This window comes from Eulemur rufifrons, chromosome 4 (assembly GCF_041146395.1).
Source record: "Eulemur rufifrons isolate Redbay chromosome 4, OSU_ERuf_1, whole genome shotgun sequence".
Classification (NCBI taxonomy): Eukaryota; Metazoa; Chordata; class Mammalia; order Primates; family Lemuridae; genus Eulemur; species Eulemur rufifrons.
This window is the reverse complement of record NC_090986.1, coordinates 38,890,265-38,913,736: the sequence shown is the minus strand read 5'-3', so window position 1 is coordinate 38,913,736 and position 23,472 is coordinate 38,890,265. Positions and strand designations below refer to the sequence as shown.

General features: G+C 36.9%; 1 protein-coding gene across 1 annotated transcript in view; it reads right to left on the bottom strand.

Moving 5' to 3' along the window:
• Positions 1-22,998, bottom strand: part of OBI1 (ORC ubiquitin ligase 1) — a 36,292-nt gene extending 13,294 nt beyond the window's left edge. Inside the window, exons 1-5 of the mRNA XM_069467124.1 lie at positions 22,927-22,998; positions 11,554-11,689; positions 9,371-9,462; positions 7,460-7,708; positions 4,041-4,129 (exon numbers count right to left, since the gene is read on the bottom strand). Of these exons, the coding sequence (XP_069323225.1) occupies positions 4,041-4,129; positions 7,460-7,708; positions 9,371-9,462; positions 11,554-11,689; positions 22,927-22,998 (638 nt within the window). The remainder of the gene's footprint in view (positions 1-4,040; positions 4,130-7,459; positions 7,709-9,370; positions 9,463-11,553; positions 11,690-22,926) is intronic.
• Between the last annotated feature and the right edge of the window lie 474 nt (positions 22,999-23,472).

Here is a 23,472-nt window from a genome sequence, read left to right as displayed (position 1 = left end):
GAGAAATAAATTTTTGTTGCTTGTAAGCTACTCAGTTTATGGTGTATTCTTATAGTAGCCCAAAAGGACTAAGATAAATGGGTGTTTTCCTAAGTAACAATGATATCTAAACAAAATCAACAATAATTCCTTGGTATCATCTAAATACATATTTCATAATCAAATTTACCCAATTGCTTCAAAAATGTCTTTTGACAGTTTGTTACTAATCAGTATGGTAAACAAGATCCACGTACTGCATTTGATTATTATGTCTCTTAGTACTCTTTTATTGTAAAGCAGCACCCCACTCTATGCCAATGATGTTATGAGAAACCCAGTAATTTTTCCTATTGAGTGTACTACAGTCTCGATTTGTCTGTATGCTTCCCTATAGTCTTAGGTAACTATGTTTTTTATTCATTTAGTCAACAAACATGTATTAGGAGCAGGATATGAGCCAGAATTCTATAATATACAGTGACCACAAAAGTGAATACAACTAGAGCCCTGGCTTAAACAGAAGAAAGTTATAACAAAATTACACAAAATATTAATTATTAACAGTTGTGAGATGTGCTAAGGGAAAGTACAAGTAATAAAATAAATTATAGCAAGGGAACCTACCCTACTTTAGGGGTCAGAGGGAGTATTTATTTTATATAGTTCAAAGCACCTAATACAGTGTTAAGTAAGAAAAAATTCAGTATTTCTGGGTTGGCAGGTAGGGTAAGTTTTCTTCAGATAGTAGACTTGCAAACCAAACGACATATCACCACCCCTTTGGCTCTGAAGATCAAATTTGATTGTCTCAGGAGTCCAAGTTAGGGGAAACTGCAGGGGCAAATAAACAGGTGAGTTTCCTCCAGTGAAATATAATACATTAATTTAGAAGAGAAAGAATAATTCAGGAAATGGCTACATGATAAGGCCAAAGAAGAAAGACTGCATTTTCTGGACCACCAGTTTAGATATTAAAATAATGTATTTTTGACGAGGAACAGAATGTACATTACTGAAGCCTAGAAGAACATGCTTAGTATGTTATCTGCCACACTGCTCAAGAGGGCTTTTAAGTTAAAGCTGAGAAAGGATGTCCAGATATAACGGAGGGTAAAAGAACAGAAAAACTGTAGGCAATCAATGATAAGCCAGACCTTCATTTTAAAAGATTATTGCACTATTTTTAAAAGATTGTAAAACATACTACTTTTTATATAACACTAGCTATGTGAGACCAATGTAAATGTTTGAGTCCCCCTTCTTTGCACCAGGTTTTAGTCTAGTTTTGGGGGAATAGCATGATATTTGTTTGGGCATCCATTCTGCTGTGGATTGAACTGTCCTCCTCCTCCTCAAATTCATATTTTGAAGCCCTAACCCCCAATGTGACTGTACTAGGAGATAAGGTCTGTAGGAGGTAATTAAGGTTAAATTAGGTCATGAGATGGGGCCCCAATCCAAAAGGATTAGTGTCCTTATAAAAAGAGGTAGAGAGACCAGAGCACAATCTCTCTCCCCACCATGTGAGGACATAACAAGAATGTGATGGCCTGCAAAGCAGGAAGAGAACCCACATTAGAACCTGACGCTACTGAACCTTGATGGACTTCTATGCTCTGTAACTGTGGGAAAATAAATCTGTTGTTTAAGCTACCCAGTCTATGATATTTTGTTTAAGCTAATACATCTTCCTAATTTTTATCCCTCCCTAGTTCTGCTCAATTTGCAGGCTACATCAGAGACTAAGGCCAAATGTATAAAAAAGTATACACCTTGATAGGTAACCAAGTTGACAAAAGAAAAATAATTAGTCAAGGTATTTCCTAAACTGAGGGAATAAAATGGAATGGGTGATTTTTATTTGCTTGCATTTATTTGTAAAAGCTTGAAATTTCTTATTCTTTTCCACACAAATAGGAGCTCTCCTCGGGTGAACCAGATCTAGGTATTTTCAGCTGTGGTCAGCTTCTCTCTGACTCCCACTAGGGTTTGGTGATGCAGAGTAAACAGGGCTATAAATCAAATGCAATGCATTTAATACCTCAATGGATTGCAAATTGATCTAGAATAGGGGTCAGCTCAAATCGTTTTTCAAGTGAAATTGTTCCCTTCCCCTGAAGGGAAGCGATGGAAGTTAAAGATGGCAAATCCTAAAGTCATACTGGATTCAGATGTGTGGCTGCTTGTTTAAGAGTAGAGAGAGGCCAGGTTTCCTCAGGTGAGATTCTTCAGTAATGTATCTGGTTGGAGCCATGGATATTTAAAAACACACATCCTTGTGCCTGGCTTTAAATTTGAAATCTGGTGGGCAACTTTTCAAGAAATAAAAGCTACAAACAAAATAGCTCTAGTTCCATTCAGCATGCTGTGGGAAATGGCTAATGGACAAGCATTACCATGACTGGCAAGGCGAGCTGCCAATAAATGATGGGAGTAGAGATTCAAACCACCACATGACAGCAACACTTCCTAAGCTTATTTGACTAATTTGTCAAAGTAGGACATTATCTAAAGTGAAAGAAAAACAGGGTTGGAGAGTACAAGGGAAGGAACTACTTAAAAGTAAAAGCTATAGTTCTTTTCCTATTGGTTAGTTATCTCTGCCTCGAGTAATTATGGTTTACTTCTACCATTTCCTGATACCACGCTTGGTTTTACCGAGGGCAATAATTCCTCCTTTTCAAATGACAAGCAGAGAGCGATTTCTGGTAAGATAAAATTTCCATTGTTTTCTTACTCCTGCATTGTCTTTTTCCATTAGAAAGAAATAAAATCCAGGCCGGGCGCGGTGGCTCACGCCTGTAATCCTAGCACTCTGGGAGGCCGAGGCGGGTGGATTGCTCAAGGTCAGGAGTTCGAGACCAGCCTGAGCGAGACCCCGTCTCTACTAAAAATAGAAAGACATTATATATGGACACCTAAAAATCTATATAGAAAAAATTAGCCGGGCATAGTGGCGCATGCCTGTAGTCCCAGCTACTCGGGAGGCTGAGGCAGTAGGATCGCTTAAGCCCAGGAGTTTGAGGTTGCTGTGAGCTAAGCTGACGCCACGGCACTCACTCTAGCCTGGGCAACAAAGTGAGACTCTGTCTCAACAAAAAAAAAAAAAAAAAAAAAAAAAGAAATAAAATCCAGTGGTTGGATGGAAAGAAAGCTTGGAGTTCTGATGTGCTATCCCTCAGAGAGGCTACATGACCTTGGGAGCCATATTGTCTTCTCATTTGTCTCTCCTTTTCCTAGAAAAAAAACCTCATGTGCTGTCTGACATCTTTTCTTAAATCCTAACTCTTAAATCCCAACTCTTTCTTATCATTTTAAACAAATTAACTGTTAAGTGGGCCAATACTTGCAAGCTCGTATCTTCTGGAATGGGATGGAAACTATTCCGTAAGGGAAGAATAAATTTACTTAATTGTATAGTTTCAAATTAGTCCAAAATTCAATGAACAATGCCCTAAATTCTATTTCAGATTGGCTTTTCAGTGTACTGGTTAAGAGCACAGAGACATTGGGGCTGGACTACCTGACTTCAAATGCTATTTCTACCACTTACTAGCTGAGCAGGTTTAGATAAATTAATTTAATCTTTTATGCTTCCATTTTCTCATCTGTAAATAGAGAATAATAATAGTTCTTTATTACATGTTGTTGTATCTGGCAAAGAGAAAGCACTATATGAATGTCAGTTATTACTAATATTATTATCTCAGAAAATAGCTAAAGGACATTATCTTAATCTCACCACCATTCGTTAGTACTGTTAAACAGTTATATGTAAAGCCAAGTGAATGCTCGCCTGTCTTAGGTCACATAAACAATCTTCTTGTTAATCAGATAAGGAAAAAGGATAAGAATGAAATCTTTTCTTCAAAATTAGCCTTAACCAAGCTAAGATTTTACCAATAACACAAAGTAACACTTGACTTTTAGAGGCAAGATATTCTACTTAAACCTACATGCTTACATGAAAATAATCAAATAGAAAACACACTATCACAGCAGTCTAGTCTTACATATTGACATAATCTCAAATATTGCTCTGTGAGCAAAATACATACTTCTGTGGTGATCTGTTATCAACTTCAGCCTTCAGTCGTAAATTCTCCCTCACCAGGCCACCATTTTCCAATTTCAATTTTTTATTTGCCTTAAAAAAAAAAAAAAAGAGTTGAAAATAATTAAGCACAAGCCAAAACAAAAGTGCCTTGTAAAAATCAGGACATGAGTCATCTATATTTTTTAGAGTGATAATATCTGAAAACTGAATACTAGAACATGGCCGTCAGAAACTTAAAATTACCGCCAGGAATGACTTCTGAAACTATGAAAACAACTAAGCATTTTTAATCCATATTTCACAAAGCACTTTGCAAGTCTCCTATCCAGGGAAATAAATGAAGCTATGTTAGCTCAGAGTCATTAAGGAACCACACCAATGGTAAATATGCTTTTCTTTTCTTTTTTTTTTCCTCTCACATAACTGAATACTCTAAGCAAGGTAACACTGTATCACATACAAGTATTTGCAAACTAATGATGAAGAGTTAATTCTTGAGTTACGAGATTGATTTCTTGGTTGCTATTTAAAAATTTTTTTTCCAGTGGTAACAAATCCAGTATGATTAAACTACTTGATTTCTTTCTTCAAAAAGACTCTCCCAATCCCCTGGCTTACAACCTCTGGGTCCTCAAAATTGAGTCAATATTTTCTAATAAATTTCATGGATCCTCCCTTGATTAAAAACCAATCTGCTAAGTATGATTTTCTTTCTTGAATTGTATGACACCTAAAAATTACCTAACAAGACACTGGTTGCTAGAAAATCTAGAGGCTCAATATTGATTTTGGACAGCCTAAAAAGTAGTGTGCTTAAATTTTAGAGTCTTCTTAAAAGCTACTTTCTTTAGATTGCCAGGTCATTGCATTTATGTATTCCAAAGAAAAATAAGACTGTAGACTAGAAACCAACCTCACTTACGTGTCAAGGGAAATTCTTTGACTAGAATATTTATATTCAATGTGAATTCGTCAGAAGAACTACTGTCAACAAAATAGGTTTTAACCAAGAAGCTTTAAAAACATAGCTCAAAAATTTGACTAATGCTTTTGATTAATTTTAGAACTTCTGACTATATTACTTGCCCAGTCACATACAAAAGCACCATAACAAGCATAAGAGAAGTAGGGTAAAGGACATTCTTTTGGGCATAAAGCCTAACTCCCTTACTTAGAGTCATTCAGGTTCCTTTGGGGCTCCAAGCATTTGCTAATCTTCATGGTTGCACACCAACCAGGATTGTGGAGGGTTAATTCTCTAAGTGACTGATAAACACCATTACTGCCTCTCTGAAGATATAAGTAAAGCCATTTACTTCCTCATACATGCAGACAATGAATTAAGCTCTCAAGCATAGCACAATAAGAAGAGGCACTTAGTGAATGCTTTTTGATGATGAGGACAAGCTTAAATTAGAAACTCATTTGATTTCCCTTCCCCATCCCTGCCCTCCACTACTGTACTGCTCTGTTTCAAGCTCTCTCACCAGTCCTGCAGCTCTCTAATACCTCTCATTATGGGTTTGCTAGTTCCTCAGCTATCAGAGGTATTTTCAAGTTCAGGAAGGTTAGATGAGTAAAGATTACAAAGGGCAGAGTTCTGCCTACTTGTTGCACCTAAAAGAGTAATAAAGACGTCAGCTGACTATTCTGTTCTGCATTGTCAATACTGATTCGATAATGATACTGGTCTCATGATGGTTCAAAACTCATCTAGTCCAGGAAACATCAAAAAAAAAAAAAAAGGTCCGTTTCATTCATGCTAAGGGGTCCTTTAAACTTTTGTACTCCCACATTTGATTTATAGTATGTTATTATCTTGCACTTCACATTTGAGTTTTGTCTCTGCAGTCCATGTGTTTTCATTCATTTATGCCCTGGTTTATAGCCTATTACCTAATACCATCACTAGACATCCAAAATTGGCTTATTAAATATCCTAAATAATTCTGAAGTCTCAGGGGTACCTTTGGGTATTGGATTTAACATGTCACCATTAAAAGAGCAAAGAAAAACTAACTGTGCTTTATGTATTTTTCTTTTACATAACATTCCTTAAACCACCCTTATCAGCCCAGAATAGTCTCTACACAGAGCCTCAGGCTCTAAGCATTTATTGCCAAAAATTTAAATGAAATTTAATAACTATAAAGGAAATTATATAGAGCTTACCGATGCTCAAGCAGAGGCAGGGAAGTTAAAGAGGGCATGGCAGATTGATAAAAACTAACTTCCCAGTTGGCATTCCTTTTAGTGTCCTCTTGTCTTCTAACAAAGCAATAGACTAATGTTGGACATCAATAGCTAAAGAAACTACACATTTCCCCTGATCTTGTAACAAACTCAGTGCAATTATGTCTGTAGTTTCTTTTTTCTCTGAAGGCAGGAAGTTCTCTTCTTCCTCTCATCTTCGCTTTTTCTGTGCCCAAACAGCATTTATTTTATATGTGGATGATGGCTTACACCTAAGTTGCAGATGATTTTGTTACTTGACTAACCTCACTGAAGATCTGAGAACCAATATGCAGGGGTACTTTTTAAAAATATCATACGGAGCTCATTAATGATTTCAGGAGGCAGGATTTAGTAATTCAGCACAGGAATATTATTTTAAGGGAACGCAGATAGGTTGAATGGAACAAAACCATCTCCATAGTACGCCACTGTGGATAAACTTGAAGTCAAGCTAAAGGCTTGTCACTTGGGTCAAGAGAGTGCTATAGCAATTGACTGTAACGTCTAGTGCTGATGACATGGATCTTATCTCCCCTCCTAAATTGGAAAATCCTAAAACTTTGCCTTTTTCACCTATGCCCTCTATCTTGTTAAACAGATGGAAGAATAATTGAAAAAAAAAAAATGAACTAGCCTCATAAGCCACAATATTCTTTTGCATGGAGAAGTCTAAAGCTGCTCATTGCTCTTTTGGAATTGGTTATTAACCCTTTAATTATCTATTTACAATCTTAAAAATCAAAGAATGGTAGTGCTAGAAAAGATATGGTCAAAACTTTTCCTTTTATAAGTAGGAAAATGGGTATGTGTGTGTTTTTATGCACACAGGGCAGTTACTTACATAAGGTTTAAAAAACTAAGGCAAACCACAAAGAGGGAGAAATAGAAACACATCCTTTAAATTGATGTTACTCTTCCAGAAGATGCAATCTCATATACAAGCACTAGAGTCTCCAATTATAGTCACAAATGGAACCACCTGATATTTCTTGGCAGCTAATGATATTTAATGAGAAAAAGTTTTCTTATTGCATATAAATGCTCATCCAGAGAGTCTGTCCTTCCCTCACAAATCATCTGATGATGAGATAAGATACTATGGCTATTTATATTTTTGAAGGTGCTCAAAATATTATAGAATTTTTAAAATAACCATTAATAGATTTTTTTAAAACCACAACTTACCTCCTTTAACTTATCCACATCATCTTTCACTTTTTCATAGATTTCATTAGCTGTTCTGAGTTTTTTCTTCCACTCTGCTACAGTTTCTGGGTCAATTTTACTTGAATTATCTGCAACTGGATGTTTGTCTTCATTTTGGTTGCCCTGCATCAAGGTTAAAGGATCCAGAATAGTCTTGATCTGTGACTCCAAGCTGAGGTTTTTACTCTTAAGCTCTTCTACTTCTTTCTGCAAACAATCTATTTCGTCCTAAAAAAGCATTGCACAGTTATGAGGCAGACAGAGACATGAAACACATACACATGCTAAACTGAAGTCAATGTGTTTTTGAATTTTACATTCAAAATTCTGTAGATACAGAGATTCTTTATGCATTAGAACAATTTTGTAGAGAGAAAGTCACATACAGTTTAAATTCTCCAAATGTAGTCAGATAAAAATTAGCATTTATACTGCTTTCATTTGAATAGTTGTGGTTTTAAAAAAATGCCAATCTTTGATTCTATTTAAGATGTCATCCAGAAAACAAGAAAAGTCACATGAATTCCAACAGGGAAGCAGATTCTATTTCAGAAGCAAAATCTGAGGTACATTAATTGCTTTACTGAGTAGAATTAAAAAGTACAGTAATCCCTCAATATGACAGGGATTTGGTTCAGGACCCCAGTGGATACCAAAATCCAAGGATACTCAAGTCCCTGATATAAAATGGTATAGTACTGTATTTACATATAACCTACACACATCTTCCCACATACTTTAAATCATCTCCAGATTACTTATAATACCTAATATTAATATGATGTAAATTCTACATAGAGAGTTGTTATACCGCATTTTTTATTTGCATTATTTTTATTTTTCTCAAAAATTTTCAATCTGAGGTTGGTGAATCCAAGGATAAGGAACTTGCGCATATGGAGAATTGAATGTACACAGTTGCCATCTATTCATTTATAATAGGTACGTCACCTTAAACTGAGGTTGTTAAAAATTCTGTTGTTAGAAAATAAACTCCAAGTAGCTCAATATGCCAGTGATCTTCCAAAGGATAAATCTGATTAGTATCTAAGTGTGACAAATATTCATTAAGTATGTTTAAGAGTATATTTTAGAATTAAATATAACACAGTACTATTTATAATTTTAAGTTATAATACATTTCAAGTTAAACAGCATTGTATCATTTAAAAATCACTGTATTAGCTTGAATATATTAATAAATAATTATAAACACAGTGTTTATATATTTATATATGTGGAAAACACATATAGGAATGAACATTTATTCAATCATTTATGTTCCACTGCATTTTGAAAATTTTTTGAGGCAGCTGAAGTAGTTTCCACGTATATAGTTTAACTTAAAGATATTCTGAGTCAAAAGAGAAGATCAATAATATCTCCCAATTAGTCAACATAAATGACAACTGGGCTTAATGTGTACTATTCAAAAGTATATGTATTCTATTAGCATAAATTTATTCTGAAAAATCCCATCACCATGGCAAATCAGCCTGCTCATTCACCTTTAGACAATAATTAGGAAATAGTATATTTTACACTAAAATCTCTGTCCTGTTAGTTGACACACGGTATAGCATTTACTTTGCCAGAATTGATCAGGCTTATAATCACCAGTGAATTTACAGGCAAAAACAAATTATGAATGCAGGGGTCAGAATGACTTTCACAAAAGGGTTTCCTTTATCTCCCAACTTCTTGAGGGAGCATATATAAAATGACATATCTGTAGAGGTACAAATTTTAAATTGGGGAAAAAAAAAAAAAAAAAAAAGGAAAGGCTTCCACCTGTTCCTTTTCTCTAGAATCCTATTCCCTTCTTCGCTGGTACTTGAAGTAGCTCAGTTTTACCTTGAATTCACTGCTGATATTTCAATTATCGTTTACCTCATATTCTTTGTGGAGTAACTCAAGTCTAGTTTTCCGAAGGTGCTTCCTGACTGTATGGCTTAGCATAGGTTCACTTTCACTTGTTCCTCCTACAGGAAAGAAAAAATCCTAATTTTTCATTCTGATTTGGGCAGAATGAAAATGAACCTTTTTCTTACTGTTTTATAAAGTTCCCCAGCTTACCCTTGCCCTTATATACACACCTGGGGCTGCAATCTAGGCCTTTTCTCTATCCTAATCCTGAGAAAAGATAAGTATCAAATAACACCATAAGAAATACCCTCAGTAAAATATCGTATTTTATTTACTTATGTATCTTATTATATAGCAAACTTAATGGAGGAAAAGGCTATATATTATTATCACATTTGAACTACTGCAAAGTCTGAAAACTAAACAATTGTTAAACAATGATAAAATCAATTATATTTATATTTAACCAACACATTATAAAATATATATTTCATGTATGTATGCATGTATGCATGCATAAATAATTATAACTAAGGTATTTGAGCATGCCTGGTTACTGGTAACACAATTGAAAAGATTAATGTTTCTTTTTCCTGAATCTAACAACCCAGTTACAATGGCTAATGAGTCACAGCATTAATTGTATGCCATGACTTGCTATAAATACACTCAAAATTAATTCTTCCTGAGATCTCTTCACTTATGCTGTGGCTATCCTCTTTGTACTTCCCAACATCGTTAAGTAATAGCAAAGGCATTTTACAGATGTTCTTTTTCAGGACATTCTATCCAAATGCAAGGGAGGATGAACTACTTTATTTGAGAGAAGTTAAGAGACATCATTTCGATATGAGTGAAAGCAGGAAAAGGGATGTGAAGAAATTCTGGGGGAAAATATTCAAATTATTTTACCATATCCTTCAAGAAAGACCTCACTCCTTGGTGAAGTTCAAAAAACTAGAACTAGAAACAGAGAGGTTAACCCTATAGCATGTAACACAGCACAGAATTAGCACTCTACCAGAATTCACCCAGGTTCTCAAGAAAGAAATCTTGGAACCAACTTTGATTCCTTCTTTGATCTCTTATTTCTGAAGTCCCACTAGTTCTTTTGCTCTCTAGCATATAACTTCCTCTCCACGTCCTTTGTAAAAATCTTAAGTCCATTTTCCCTAATTTTGGACTATGACAATGACTTCTTAAGTTTCCTGAAAGATGTTTTCTATGCTTGGCTAATTATGGACTCACTTTCAATTTTTCCTAAAGCAAAAACAAATAAAAATCATTTTAATTTTTATAATCTAAAAGAAATATATAAGCACAATAAAAGCCAAACACTAAAAAGGCTCTTTAAAGGCTTTATCAGAGATCCTCCAGTTCAAGTTTTATCCCCTCTCTTATCCACATTAGTGTGACAATGAATGTTTTACTTACCCTTAATCCAGACTCACATGCTCCCTTACTTGGGCAAGATCATCTTATTTGACCTATTCATATCCTGTCTTACCCCCACAGTCCCACCTACATACTACCACCCGAGTAATATTCCTAAAGCACATTTTGAATCATAGCACCCCCTTGCGCAAAACCATCGTGCCCACTTCACCCTTCTTCTTACCCATAGAGAAAATCCCTCATTTAGTTGTCATTTACAGTTCTCTAAAGTCTCAACTTACCTTTTTAGTCTTGGCATAGTAATCAGACCCAAACTAAACTACTGATCATTTCTATTAATAAAAAACCTGCTCTGTGTTTTCCTATGTCTAAATCTCAGTTCATGCTATTTCCCTGAAGGAAATGTCCTCCCTGATCTTTAAAAGTTGAAATTTTACCGAACCTTAAATGTCCATCTTAAAGGCCACCTACTTCATGAAGCCCTTCTCAATATTCCTAGCTGAACTTTCTTGTCTCAACTTTCAGGGCATTTTTTTGGTGCTTACCATCTGCTGCTTTTATTTCTGGTCCACATGCAGTCCCTACTAGAATCCATGAAGAGCTAAGGGTTATTTCTCATAGCATCTCTCAGAGTGTCTCATGCCTCTCAGTTGTTCCACATATACATTATACAAATTACTCATCCACCTACTGTGATGCTGGCCCTTTAAAGAACATCATTGAAAATAGTCTATTTCAGTCTTCCCCAAAATATACATTATTTGGAAATTGTTTCAGATCTATTCCTATGTGCATATAAAATAGGCCCTTACCAATAATCTCTTTGCAGGGATTTTCAGGAGTGATGGGGACTCTGCAAGCTGGACACTGGCTATTATTCTTCAACCACAAATCAATACAAATTGAACAAAATACATGGTTGTTGATGCATATGACAGGCTGGCGTACCTTTGAAAAAAGAAACATTACTTTTAGTACAGGGCAACAGTCATAACTAGAACGCCAAAGGGCTTAGTTTAGAACAAACAAATTGCTTTTCTAGAGTACTAGAGTACAGCACAGCAGTTGTTTGAGAGCGAATATCTAAGACTTCTAAAAATACTACTTCTGTTGACCACATTGTGTCTTATATATGTATAACAAAGATATTATCTGAGATAGTTGGTCATGGAGACTGAAACTTCTGACATATTATGAAATGCTTTATTTTGTGCCTAACCACTCTCATGCCAAAAAGAAAATTCTTTTTGTTCCACTAAGGCTGGGACAATTTTTCTCTATTTTAGAATTATGGAATGGCAAGATTAGAAGGCTTTTTAAAGATCATTTAGCACAATCATACATCTGATGCTTGAATCTTTTCCTCAATCCATTCCACTCTGTTACAGAATAACAGCAACCAACTATTAAGCATTGACATCTTAGTAGACATTCCCAAAAATCAGTCATGAAAACTACAACAAACAACCCAAAAAGCATGAGCCTTACTCTCAAGTGGTTTATGATCTAAACAGAAAACAATGCTGACATAAATACCAACAATACAATATACACCAAATACACAAATCCTTGACTCTACTTAAACAAGTACAAATACCTTCATACATTTACAGTCATATTTTACAAATGGCTTGCACATGAATCCTCCCCGTCTCCCCTCGCCCCTTTAAATACCACAACCCTGTGAGGTAAACAGGGTAAATATAATTTACAAATAAGGAAACCTAGGCATGAAGAAATTAGGTAGCTTGCTTGGGGTCAATTGGGTGTTTTGATTGTGTATAGCTGTTTTATCAGGAGGAAAACAGAAAAAAGAGAAGTTGCTTTGGTTTTTTTCTCAGCATTTATACCACCTCATATTATCTGTTTGTTTACATATTTATTGCCTATCTATCTACCTTATTAGAATGGAAGCTCCATGAGAGCAAGACCTTCTTTAGTCTCATTCATTTCTAAATCCCTATTACCTAGAAGACAGCCTGGTAATCAGCATGTACTCAGCAAAAGTTTGCTGAATTAATTAATTGCTATTAAGATAGTACTTAATATTCAATTAGGTAGGGAGCTTGTCAGAAGGGAATAATGACAGTATTTTTCAAATAGTACAAATTTAACAATAGAAACACAAACAGCACAGAAATGCTTAGGCTTTCACTTGATTTACATGGTACCTTCACTGTGGGACTCAAAACATTTTGTAGTCATTTTCATTTCTTTTCACTATTTCCCTGTTCTAATAATAACAATATTAGTGTAGAGCCCTTCTACATTAGGGACTAGAAGACTAGAAGATCAAGCAGTAGAGGGAGAATGAAGAGACAGAACTACTACAAACCACTTTCCTCAGAGAAAATGCTTGTGCTGCTCTGTCTGCCTCAGAAAGATACAATGAGTATTCATTAACTTGAAAGGGGTTTCTACCCTCAAAAAAAAATCACAGATGTATGGCTACTCATGACAGGCAATCATTTGAGTCTCACTGCAAAGAACTCTCTGTTCTCAGTCTGGCTTTCTAAACATTTTGGTGCTCCTTTGGTTATAGACACTAACCTAAGAAAACTAAACAGAGAAGATAACTGAGGATGGATTTAAACTTCTTCTTGGAGAAACCTAGTTCTATTTCATTCAGTACAACTGGTTTGGTAAGATTTTTTTTTTTTTTAAAGGGCCATGAAGTACAGTGTCTCAAACTCTTCTTCCAAAGTGCTCCTACAAGCAACCAGAAGTGAACGCTTATCTGTGAAGTATATCTGGTCACAGTCTCAAGTGGCAGACAAGGCCAAAGCTTTCTTTGCAGGTTCTGTTTTTTTCCTTAAAAATTTATATGATTTGGAAGTCCACACCATAATATATTCATGTATGCTTTAATTTCATCTTTATGTCATGAAATATTTCAAGAGCACAAAATCCTCAAACTAAGTACTAGGAAGATACTGCCATGTCTACTCTGTGGCTTTCCCAAACACACACCACACTCACATACCCACACCATAGCCCTGCAATATTCCTAGAAGTACCCCAAAATTAAGAAACTCGGTTAAAGAAGAGTTACCTCCTTAGACTGGTATCTACTTTTAGAGTGGTGACGATTTTTATAAGTCATGAACTCACCTAAAAATGGATAAAAGCCAATGCTCAAGACATAAAACCATGCATAGTATAAAAGACGATTCAAGATTCTCTCCCATCCCTACATAGACTTTCCCTGTTATATACACATTTAAAAGCAATCAATTTCTTTATATTTGCTCCCACAATAAAAGTTAATCTAAAAAACAGTTATGAGTAACTCAGTGGTTGGTGCTATCATTTACTAAAGTGGCAAAGACAGGAGAAGTAAGTTTCACATGTGGTAGAAATCAATAATTCTGTTTTGGCCATGTTAAATTTGTGACGACAAGCCCACTTTAAGTAAACAAATTTAGCAAAGCAGGTTTTGAGAGTCACTGGCATAAAAGATAATGGCATTTAAAGCCATAAGACTGGAGGAAATCCCCTGCATGGACACAACGGCTAGAGAAAAAGGTGTTCCAGCAAGCAAAGGAAGAGGAGGACCAATCAGCAAAGGAAACTGAAAAGGAGGCGGCCTGTGATGTAGGAAGGGAGAATACGTTATCACAGAATTCAAGAGAAGAAAGTTTCTCAAGAGGGAGACAGTGGCCAGGTACGTAAAATATTGATGCAAGATTGAGTTTGATGTGTACTGAGATGTGACTATGGGATTTAACTGCACAGAAGTCACTGTGATCTGTTACTGACAAGCATTGTTTCAGCGAATGGTGGGGATGGAAACCTGACTGGAGTTTGAAAGACAAAGAAATATGAAGAAGTGAAGACAGAGAATACAGGCAATTCCTTCATGTTTTGCTGTAAAGGAGAGAGCATAAAAATAATACCATGGTTAAGAATACCAACGGGAATGATACAGTAAAGAGGAGATATTAGTGATAGAAGAAGAGGGGAAGGAGTATTATAGCCATAGAAAGCAAAGTCCCTAAGAAATCAAGAGGGGAAAAGCACAAGGGGAGATTTTGGCTTATACAGGAGTGAGGATCTGTCTTCCTTTGTAACAGAAGGGAAAGCAGGGGGTGTGAGGACAAATACAAAGGGGTAGAAAGATCTGCTGGTGGAAAGATGAGGGAATTCATGTCCTATCTCAACTGCTTATATTTTGTCATTAAATATGAGGTGAGGTTATCAGCTAAAAATGCAAACGGAAATAGGCTACAGATTTGAGAAAATAGGAAAATAATGCAGTTATTTTGAAAAGTGAGAAAGCAAATTTACTAGGGACACGTAGCAATGCTACACATTGTTGAGTTCCTATTAATATTTGAAGTCTGTGGTTTTAAATGCAAAGTAAGACCAATTAACATAAGTGTGTATTTTTCTTAACAATATTTAGCTGCTCAGGTTCAGGCAGGAAGTAGATAAGTAGTTTGGTTTACCCAGAGTTGGGGTTTTGCCAAGATGAAAGGGTGAGAAAAGGATGATAAAAAATGATCATGAATAATACGGGAATATAGTGATGAAGTGTAAATGATGACAGTGAAAAAATGATGGAGTCAACAGATGGGTCTCAATAAGGCTGTAGTAATGCTGGAGAGTAAGCATGATGGAAACAGGATCACAGAGTGAGAAGCTGACAGTCAAGATACTAGAGGTGGTACAACTGCTTCCTCCAACGTTTTGTCCTAGGCCATCTTATCTGATATGTTCTATTTTTTCTCTTAATCTCATGTGTCACATGGCATTAGTATCCATGCTGACAACTTCTAGGTTCTCTCTGTAACTGGACCTCAGTAAGTGGCAGAGCTTAGGCTGTGACAGACAAACCTGTGGCTAATTCTAGTTCTGCCACTTATTGAGCAGTTTGTCCTTGGGTAAGTCCTTTTGTTACTGTAGGCATCAGTTTCTGCCTTTGAAAATTGTGGCTTAACCTAGTATCCTTTTGATTCAGATGTTGTTTAAAATTAAATAATGGATGTTAGTACAGACACTTCCATGGCAATCCTTCAAAAAAAAGAGGTAACAGTATTACTATGGCCAAGTGCCCAGGAACCAACTCCATAAGGATCCTGTAGCTGCCTCAACCATAACATGCCCCAAATCAAGCTTGGCCACCTCCACACACTGCTCTCCTCCTGTACTTCCTCCTCCTGTCTAAGTTAATGAGATCACCAATCACCACCTTTTCACTTGGGCCACAACAGTTAGCGCTGTCTCTGACTCATCCTTTTCATTTATCCTCACCATCCAAATTGTCGCCAGATGATGGTGTTATATACCAAGTCTAAGAAGCTATAGATTTTAAGATTCACCAATATTTTACATATTATTAAGAAAAAAGGATGAAAAACACTGTCATTTACATTTGTAAGATACAACCAGATTTCAGAGATGTTACAATTTGAAGAAAAATGTACATCTCAGAATAGCCAAAACATGGCAAATCTATCTCGAAATGTTCTTTTACCCATTATCTATCCTTTCCTTGGCATCTTCATCCCAATAATGAGTTTAGGTTCTCATTCTTTTATTAATACCTTTGATCTATTCAATGACCTCCTGTCAAGCCTCCAAAAATGTTCACTTCAGTTCACCACCTTTCACACTAATGCCAGAGCTACCTTCCTAAAATATGGATCAGCAGCTTTCACTGCTCTCCTGCCAAACAGCAATGGATTTTCCCTGCTCATAGTCTTAAATATAGCAATCAAAGAGCAACATAATCTAATTCTTAAACAGCCATTTCCCTTCATCTGCCACTTCAATATTGACAAAATCCACTCTTCAATCACACAGATCTATCTGATGTTCAACAAAAAGAATATAGACAGTGGGCACTTCCTGTGTACAGAGCTCCCATTTCTTAGCTTGACATGTCCTGATAATCTCTGCACTTGTCTCACACTATCAAAATAAAATCCCTCCCACCTTTTACAATGCAGATCAAATGCTACCTCCCCTGCAAGGCCTTCATACATCTTTTAAAAAATTAACCAAGTCTTTCTCTGATAGGGTATCCCTTGTTTATTTATTTTAATGTTCACCTCTTTTTGCACTGTACTATACTTAGAAAACTGTTTATATCTTGTTTTCATTATTAGATATCAGGCTTCTTGGGGCACGGTCAGTATCTTGTTCATCTCTGCATCTACCTGCAGCACCTGGTACAATGCCTTGCACACTATAAAATTAATAAAAATGAATTTTGATGTACCAAAATGAAAGGCTCAGATAATACACCTAGAAGTTTCTAAAGAAGCAAAAGGTCAATGGCCAGTGCCAAACTGTGAAAAAGCAAAAGTTTAACCTCTCCATTTAATGTGCCAAAATGATACAGAAGAACAACCACAGGCAGACTACTTGGCTCTGTCTGCTAAGTGCCATTAGCAATGTCACCCACAGGAGAATCTTTTTCACTGTTCGACAGCTGGTATTATCACTGGTGTTGTGTTGAATTTTTGAAAGAGTTGGCTAATCCATTTCTTTAAGCCAGGTGTTTATCAGACAATAATTTCTAGACAATGGTATAAATTTAGCTTAGGAGAACAGAAATTTATAAAGAAAGAACTACGAAAACATGTTATTTGTTATGTATTTGACTGTAACCTGCAGTAGCAAAGTACAAAGAACCTAGTCTTCCCTCAATTCCTGTCCACCCATCCTCTTCTGCTCAGATCCTGCTACATACAATACCAAACACACACATAATTTTCTTTAATAAGATCTTCCCAAGACACAAAAATGATCAATTTGCCAATGTTATTAGACTTTCTATCCAATTTACTCTCAAATGAGATCTGTGGCAATAAAACAGTACTCTTATGAAATAAAAATGCATGACAACAATGGCAATGGTAAGTGACATGTACAATTCACACTCATCTGGGGTAATGTCCCTTGAGGCTGGTGAGAAGAAGGAAGAGAAGAGAACCCAAGGTGTTAAAAATGGGATCTTCTCACTGGAATGGGCCCTAGCAGACAGTCTTTGGTGCAGAAAGATTAACCCTATAATCTGTTACTCTACTATGTTGTTTCATTTCTTTTATTTAAAGATGTTTCAGTCTTAAGAGACTTCACTCTATCACCAAAACATCTTTCTTAAAAAAGCAAATATACTTGGAAGGAATCATGCCTAAAACGATAGTCCTTTAATATCTATATCCAAGACTCACTTACTAAGAGTTATACATTGGCTTAAAAGTACAACTTTGGCACTACTCACATTTTGGATTGAAGAATTTTTTGTTTTAGGGGGCTGCCTGTATATTAAAGGATCTTTAATTAGCAGTATCCCTGGGCTCCACCCACGAGATGCCAGTAGTGACCCCCTGGAGACAATGAGAAATATCTCCAGACATTGCCAAATGTCCTTGGATGGCAAAACCCAACTCTACCTGGTTGAGAACCACTGGTCTAGGATATTCACAAGAATCTGCCTAACAAGCTAGTGGGTTAGTAGTTTCAAATCCATTTTCAGTAGTGGAAACTGAGACTCAAGGAAATAATGATATAGGTTATAAATGACAAAGCCAGCATTTTTATTCAATGTGATTCAACTGCAAAATCACATTTTTTTTTTTCAACCAAGAAATAGTTTTTTCTTCCTTAGAGCAGAGTTAGAAAACAATAATCTAGGTGTAGGAGATAGAAAACACAGGCTTGAAAGAAGTGAGATCCCGGACACTGATGGAGGTGATGGGAGGGAAGAGGCTGCTGATAAGCTTTACTAAGGGTTTGGCAATTACACTTAAAATCAACGCCTCTGCCTTTTTGGCACCCTCACTAGAGACAAGAGCTAACCCTGCTTCTTGAAAGATTATTATTCTTTCTTGCACCTTGTCAAAACTTTATGGGTTTCTCTAATGAAGACTTAGTCTATGAAAAGGAATTAGTCTTCAGTGTAAAAATGATTGTAAGCAGAGGCCCTACTACTTCAACCTTGGGAATTTAGAAACTTTTCAAAATAAAATTCCTGGATTACTCTTGCTGTGTTTTAAGAAACACCAGGCTCTGGGCCAGAATTTGAATACTAGAACTTCAAAACTGTGAACTAAGTCATTTAATGCCTATTGAACTGGGTTCCCATTCTTGTTGAGGTAAAAAGAAAGATAATGCATCTCCCTTCTCCTTCCTTCATCCCTACCAGGAATGCTTTACGATAAATTATAATCTTGTTTGGGAAGTAAATATGTCAGCTATTACATACCAATCCTGATAATTTCTAGGATATATGGACACTTTTTTGAATTAATTTTTTATTATACTCTAGGTAAGAAAAAGTATATTGCTATACTTTTCTATCTGAAAGTGACTGCATTCTTCAAGGTATTTTAATCTGGAAAAGAGAAAAAAATGTAGAACTTGTACTTCACATGGCTTTTTTCCAAAGTGCAATAATGCACAATTCCATTGTGACAATAATGTGCAAGGCTGGTTCTTAAATCCACTCTTGGGAACTGAGAGGCAATCAAGACTCAAAGATGGGCTCAATGTGCTGAGGTGGATGACTTGCTGGCCAATCAACATCATGCAACGAACGGTGATTAATGAATTTCGTCTACCTAAAGTGACGACTCTTTAAGTTGCACAAGGCTTTGTACCAGTCTCTATCTTTTCAACATTTTTAATCAATGATATGGGCAAAATGCAAAGCAGGCATCCCTGAAAGAAGAGATCCTTTTGATGGTATTCCTTATAAGAAATAGTCAGTCCTATTACTGGACACTTCAAGAGACCAGTACCCTACATTGTAAGGAAACTGATTTCATTTGTGGTTGTTTCAGCCAAAAAGCTTGTCCTTAATATTAAGTAGAAATCTTAATACTATGGAGCTACACAAAGCTTGATTCCCTTCCAAATGAAAAATGCTTTAATTATTTAAGGATTTCACCATTAAGTCTGTTCATTCCAACACTGTTCTAGTCCATCTATATTTCAACCCCAATTTCAACTCCTTCCCAAATGCTTTCAAAATACTTTGGTTTATTTGTGTTTACCTTAAAGTATGGTACCCAAAACTGTGCTCATACTCAAATGAGGAATAACTGAATATGATATATTAATGTTAAACAGCGTTCATTGTTTGGCACTGCTCTTGAGAACCCCCTTCATCCTTTCATAAAATTGTGGGCCACATTTGGCTTTCACTCATGACAAAATTTTGTTTCCCAGCTTGAGTCCTAATTGAATAAATAAATCCCTGGAATTATCTAGAGATACACTGGTCTGTATCAGGATGGTAGAAGTATCAAAATGTCACTTAACAAATATTCTGGGCTAGATCATTACTACATTTCTGCTTGCTGGCACACTAGTCCAAGACATAGAAAAAAATGAAGGAGGAATAGGCAAGAAAATATGTTATACATAAATGATTCCACAGGATTAGTACCTAACTTCCTCAAGCCACATAGAGCTCTTACTTACAATATTGGCAAAGTTGCTAAAAACTTTACTGGGCAGAGAGAATCCACCTTTTAAGAATGAAGTAGAGAAAGAGGTAGTAAATGTGAAATGTCTGAAATTTCCAATTTTAAGTGCATTTACAGTCAAAAGAAAAAGCATCAACAGGTGCATACTTAGGCTCTCTCCCCTCCTTTCATCTCCATCCTCCCCGCCCCCATCAGCCTCTCATCTATCTTTTCAGATTTAAGCCCCTCCCAACCTCTCTCACAGTAATACATACTTTTTTTTTTTTTTTTTTTTTACAGTGACTTTCCAGGAATAATGGCTCCTAATTCCACTGAATAATCAAATGCTGACTGTGAGATCAGAGAACAAGTGGTAAGAGTGGCACAAGAATGATTAAGGGCTAAGCACAAAGGACTTTAAGGCCATTCTCAGAGGTGGCTGGAAATGCTGTTTGTCAGGGAGGTGGTGTTGACACTGGGGACATGATATGTTTAGTACCCCACAAATATAGTATGTGTGAGACGGTGAGCAGCACAAGCAGCTGAACTTTGGTTTAACTATACAAAAGGCAACAGTCATATGGAACCAGGTAAAAACCCTGGATGTACTGTGGCAATTTCTAGAACAAACAGGTCCTACCTACTGGGAATGCAAATCTTCAATTAGAAGTGCAGTGGCCTCACAAAGCAACTAGGAAGAACAGTTACTGTAAAAAGGATGGTTTCCTCAGTTTCAGGGCCTGCCTCAGTGCTCACAATAAAGGCTAACAGTTATTGAATTTCATTATGTGACAGAGTTTATGCTAAGTGCCGGATATGCTTCATTGAATTCTCCAAAAACTGCAAAAATGAGAGTTGAAACTATTACCATTTCCATTTTTACAGATAATGAAACTGAGGATCAAAGAGGGTGAGTAACTTTACAAGGTCATATGATTTGTAAGTGTTCGAACCTAGATTAGAACACAGGTAGTCTGAATGTAGAACTCAGGCCCTCAGTCACCATATCTATCTGCTTCTATAGTAGACAGAAAAAAAATGCCTGTTTACAAACTGTTAATCTTTTCATCTTTACTGTTTGATTTTTATTTTAGAATAAAACTAACCAATACAGAAAAATTTAAAAAACACACACCAAAAGTGTCTGCTGTCATGGATGAGCTCAGGTGAGTGCTTTATGAAGTAATCTACTTAAGACAGAAATGATAACGATAGAAGTTCAACAACGAAGACTCTAAACCTTAGTAACCTTATTTTAAAGATGGAAAAACCAGCCCTCTCTCACAGCATTGGTGTGAAGAATAAACAAAATAATAAATGCATACAAGAGCATTCTGTAATATACAAATCACTATATTCTATTAGGTATCACTTTCCTTAAACACAAGAAGCATAGGTTTTGTAAATCTGATAGAACACACTGTCCACACAATTGCAAAAGACAGCCTACTAACTAATCGAAATTGGATATAACACGTACAACTAAGACCAAGGGAAAATTACTTCCTAAGAATATTTTTATCAGCCTTTAAGGTTAGTGTTGGAGGAAATTCACACAGAAATTTAACACATACTTCTGGGAACTTTATGTCAGGAGTTAAATTTAGAGGAGTGTAGCAATTACAAACATCACTTCCTCTTCTTCTAGCCATGAATGTAGGCAGTTGTAGAAAACGCTAGCTAAAATACCACCCCCTACAAGCTATCCTTGGTCTCTCCTGTCAGAACTGACTGCTATCAAGAGTTATCAGTTGCTTCCAATCTTGACTTCCTTCTATCCTCAAACATCTAAGGCAGACGATCGTATTGGCTGGCACTCAAAAGTTTATGAAATTTGCATTTTTCAATTCTGAGCCTACCACTGTAGTTGCAATCTGCACTTGGGGGTTAACACATACCCAGACACACCACAGACGTAAAAACAATTCAGGGTGGAAAAAAATCTGGTTGTGCATACTATCTTTCCCCTTCTTGATCTACGCGGTAAAGAAATGCTCTTTAAAAAATCCAATGGGTGGCACAAACGGAAATGAAAGAGCAGACAAATGCATTGGAATATTCAAAACGCCATCTCTAATTCAGAACTACTTTCTCCACCTTGTTTCACAAACACATTAGGCACTTTTTGCATCACAAACAGAGTATTCTATCTCGTGCCAGATCCCGTTCTAGGCGTTAAAGACCAGACTCCTTATTCTAAACACCATTCAGGAGCACGTACTATTTACTTTCAAATTATGAACCCAGAACAAATGCCATCCACCAGGCCAGGATAAGAAAAGGAAAGGGCTGTGGAAATCTAAAAGACTCAACTTAGCTTTGTAGGCCCGAGAACATAACACTCTGAGATTACACAGGAGACTAGGGAACGTTAGGCGAGCTCCTAGGAAATGTGTTTTAATGAGCTTCACTACACGCCACACGGGATTGCACGGAGGCGTAAAATATTGCTGCGATGCGTTTCTGATGGGGCCTCCTTCGAGGCCGGCGTCGGCCCGTATGAGACCGTCTCGCCGCCCTTCCTACAAACCCCTGGCCGCTGTCATCCTCCTCAAAAAGGCGCCCTGATGAACCCATTAATCACGGCGCGCTCCCTCCCTCCCCCAGGACGCGGCCTTCCATCGCCTGAGGAGAAAGCTGGTCAGCGTCTTCTCCATGTCGGCTCCACACGCCCCTTCCCCGCCCCGCGCGGAGACCGCCCTCAGCTCTGGCGGGCGACTACATCCCCAACCCCGTTTCGTAGCTATGCCCGGAATCACCCATTACCTTCCCTAAGCAAATGTGGCACGTGATGGGCAGCGTGAGGGACAATGTAACGTTCTGCACGGTCTGAGCCATGGCAGCGTTCAGAATCCCGCCAACACGGAAGTCCCGCCGGCAGCGGCTCCTCGCGACGACTGGGGACGCGCGAGGCCGGCTACGGCGGCCCGGCAGGGCCAAAGCCCGCCCGGGAGCGGAAACGAAAACGCGCTTTCAAAATGCTAGCTCTCCCAAGGCTTTTTCCTTTCATACCAAAAAGAAAACAACAACAACAACAACAACAACAACAAAAAAAAACCTCTTTCCCCGTTTCGGGAGCTGAAGATTCCTGAGAATGGGAAGGAATGTGGTTTATTACAGGCATTGAGGATCTTGAAAATTTAAAATTAAGCGTTATAGTGGAGAGAAGAGAGGAATATGCGAAAAGGTGATTTTAAAGCCCCAAATCTTTTTTCTGGGGGTTGGATGGAGGAGAGAGTTTTTCCGCCTAAAGATTAAACCCCACACAGTCCGTAAACATACGACACAGTCAAAACACGAAGAAAAAAGATG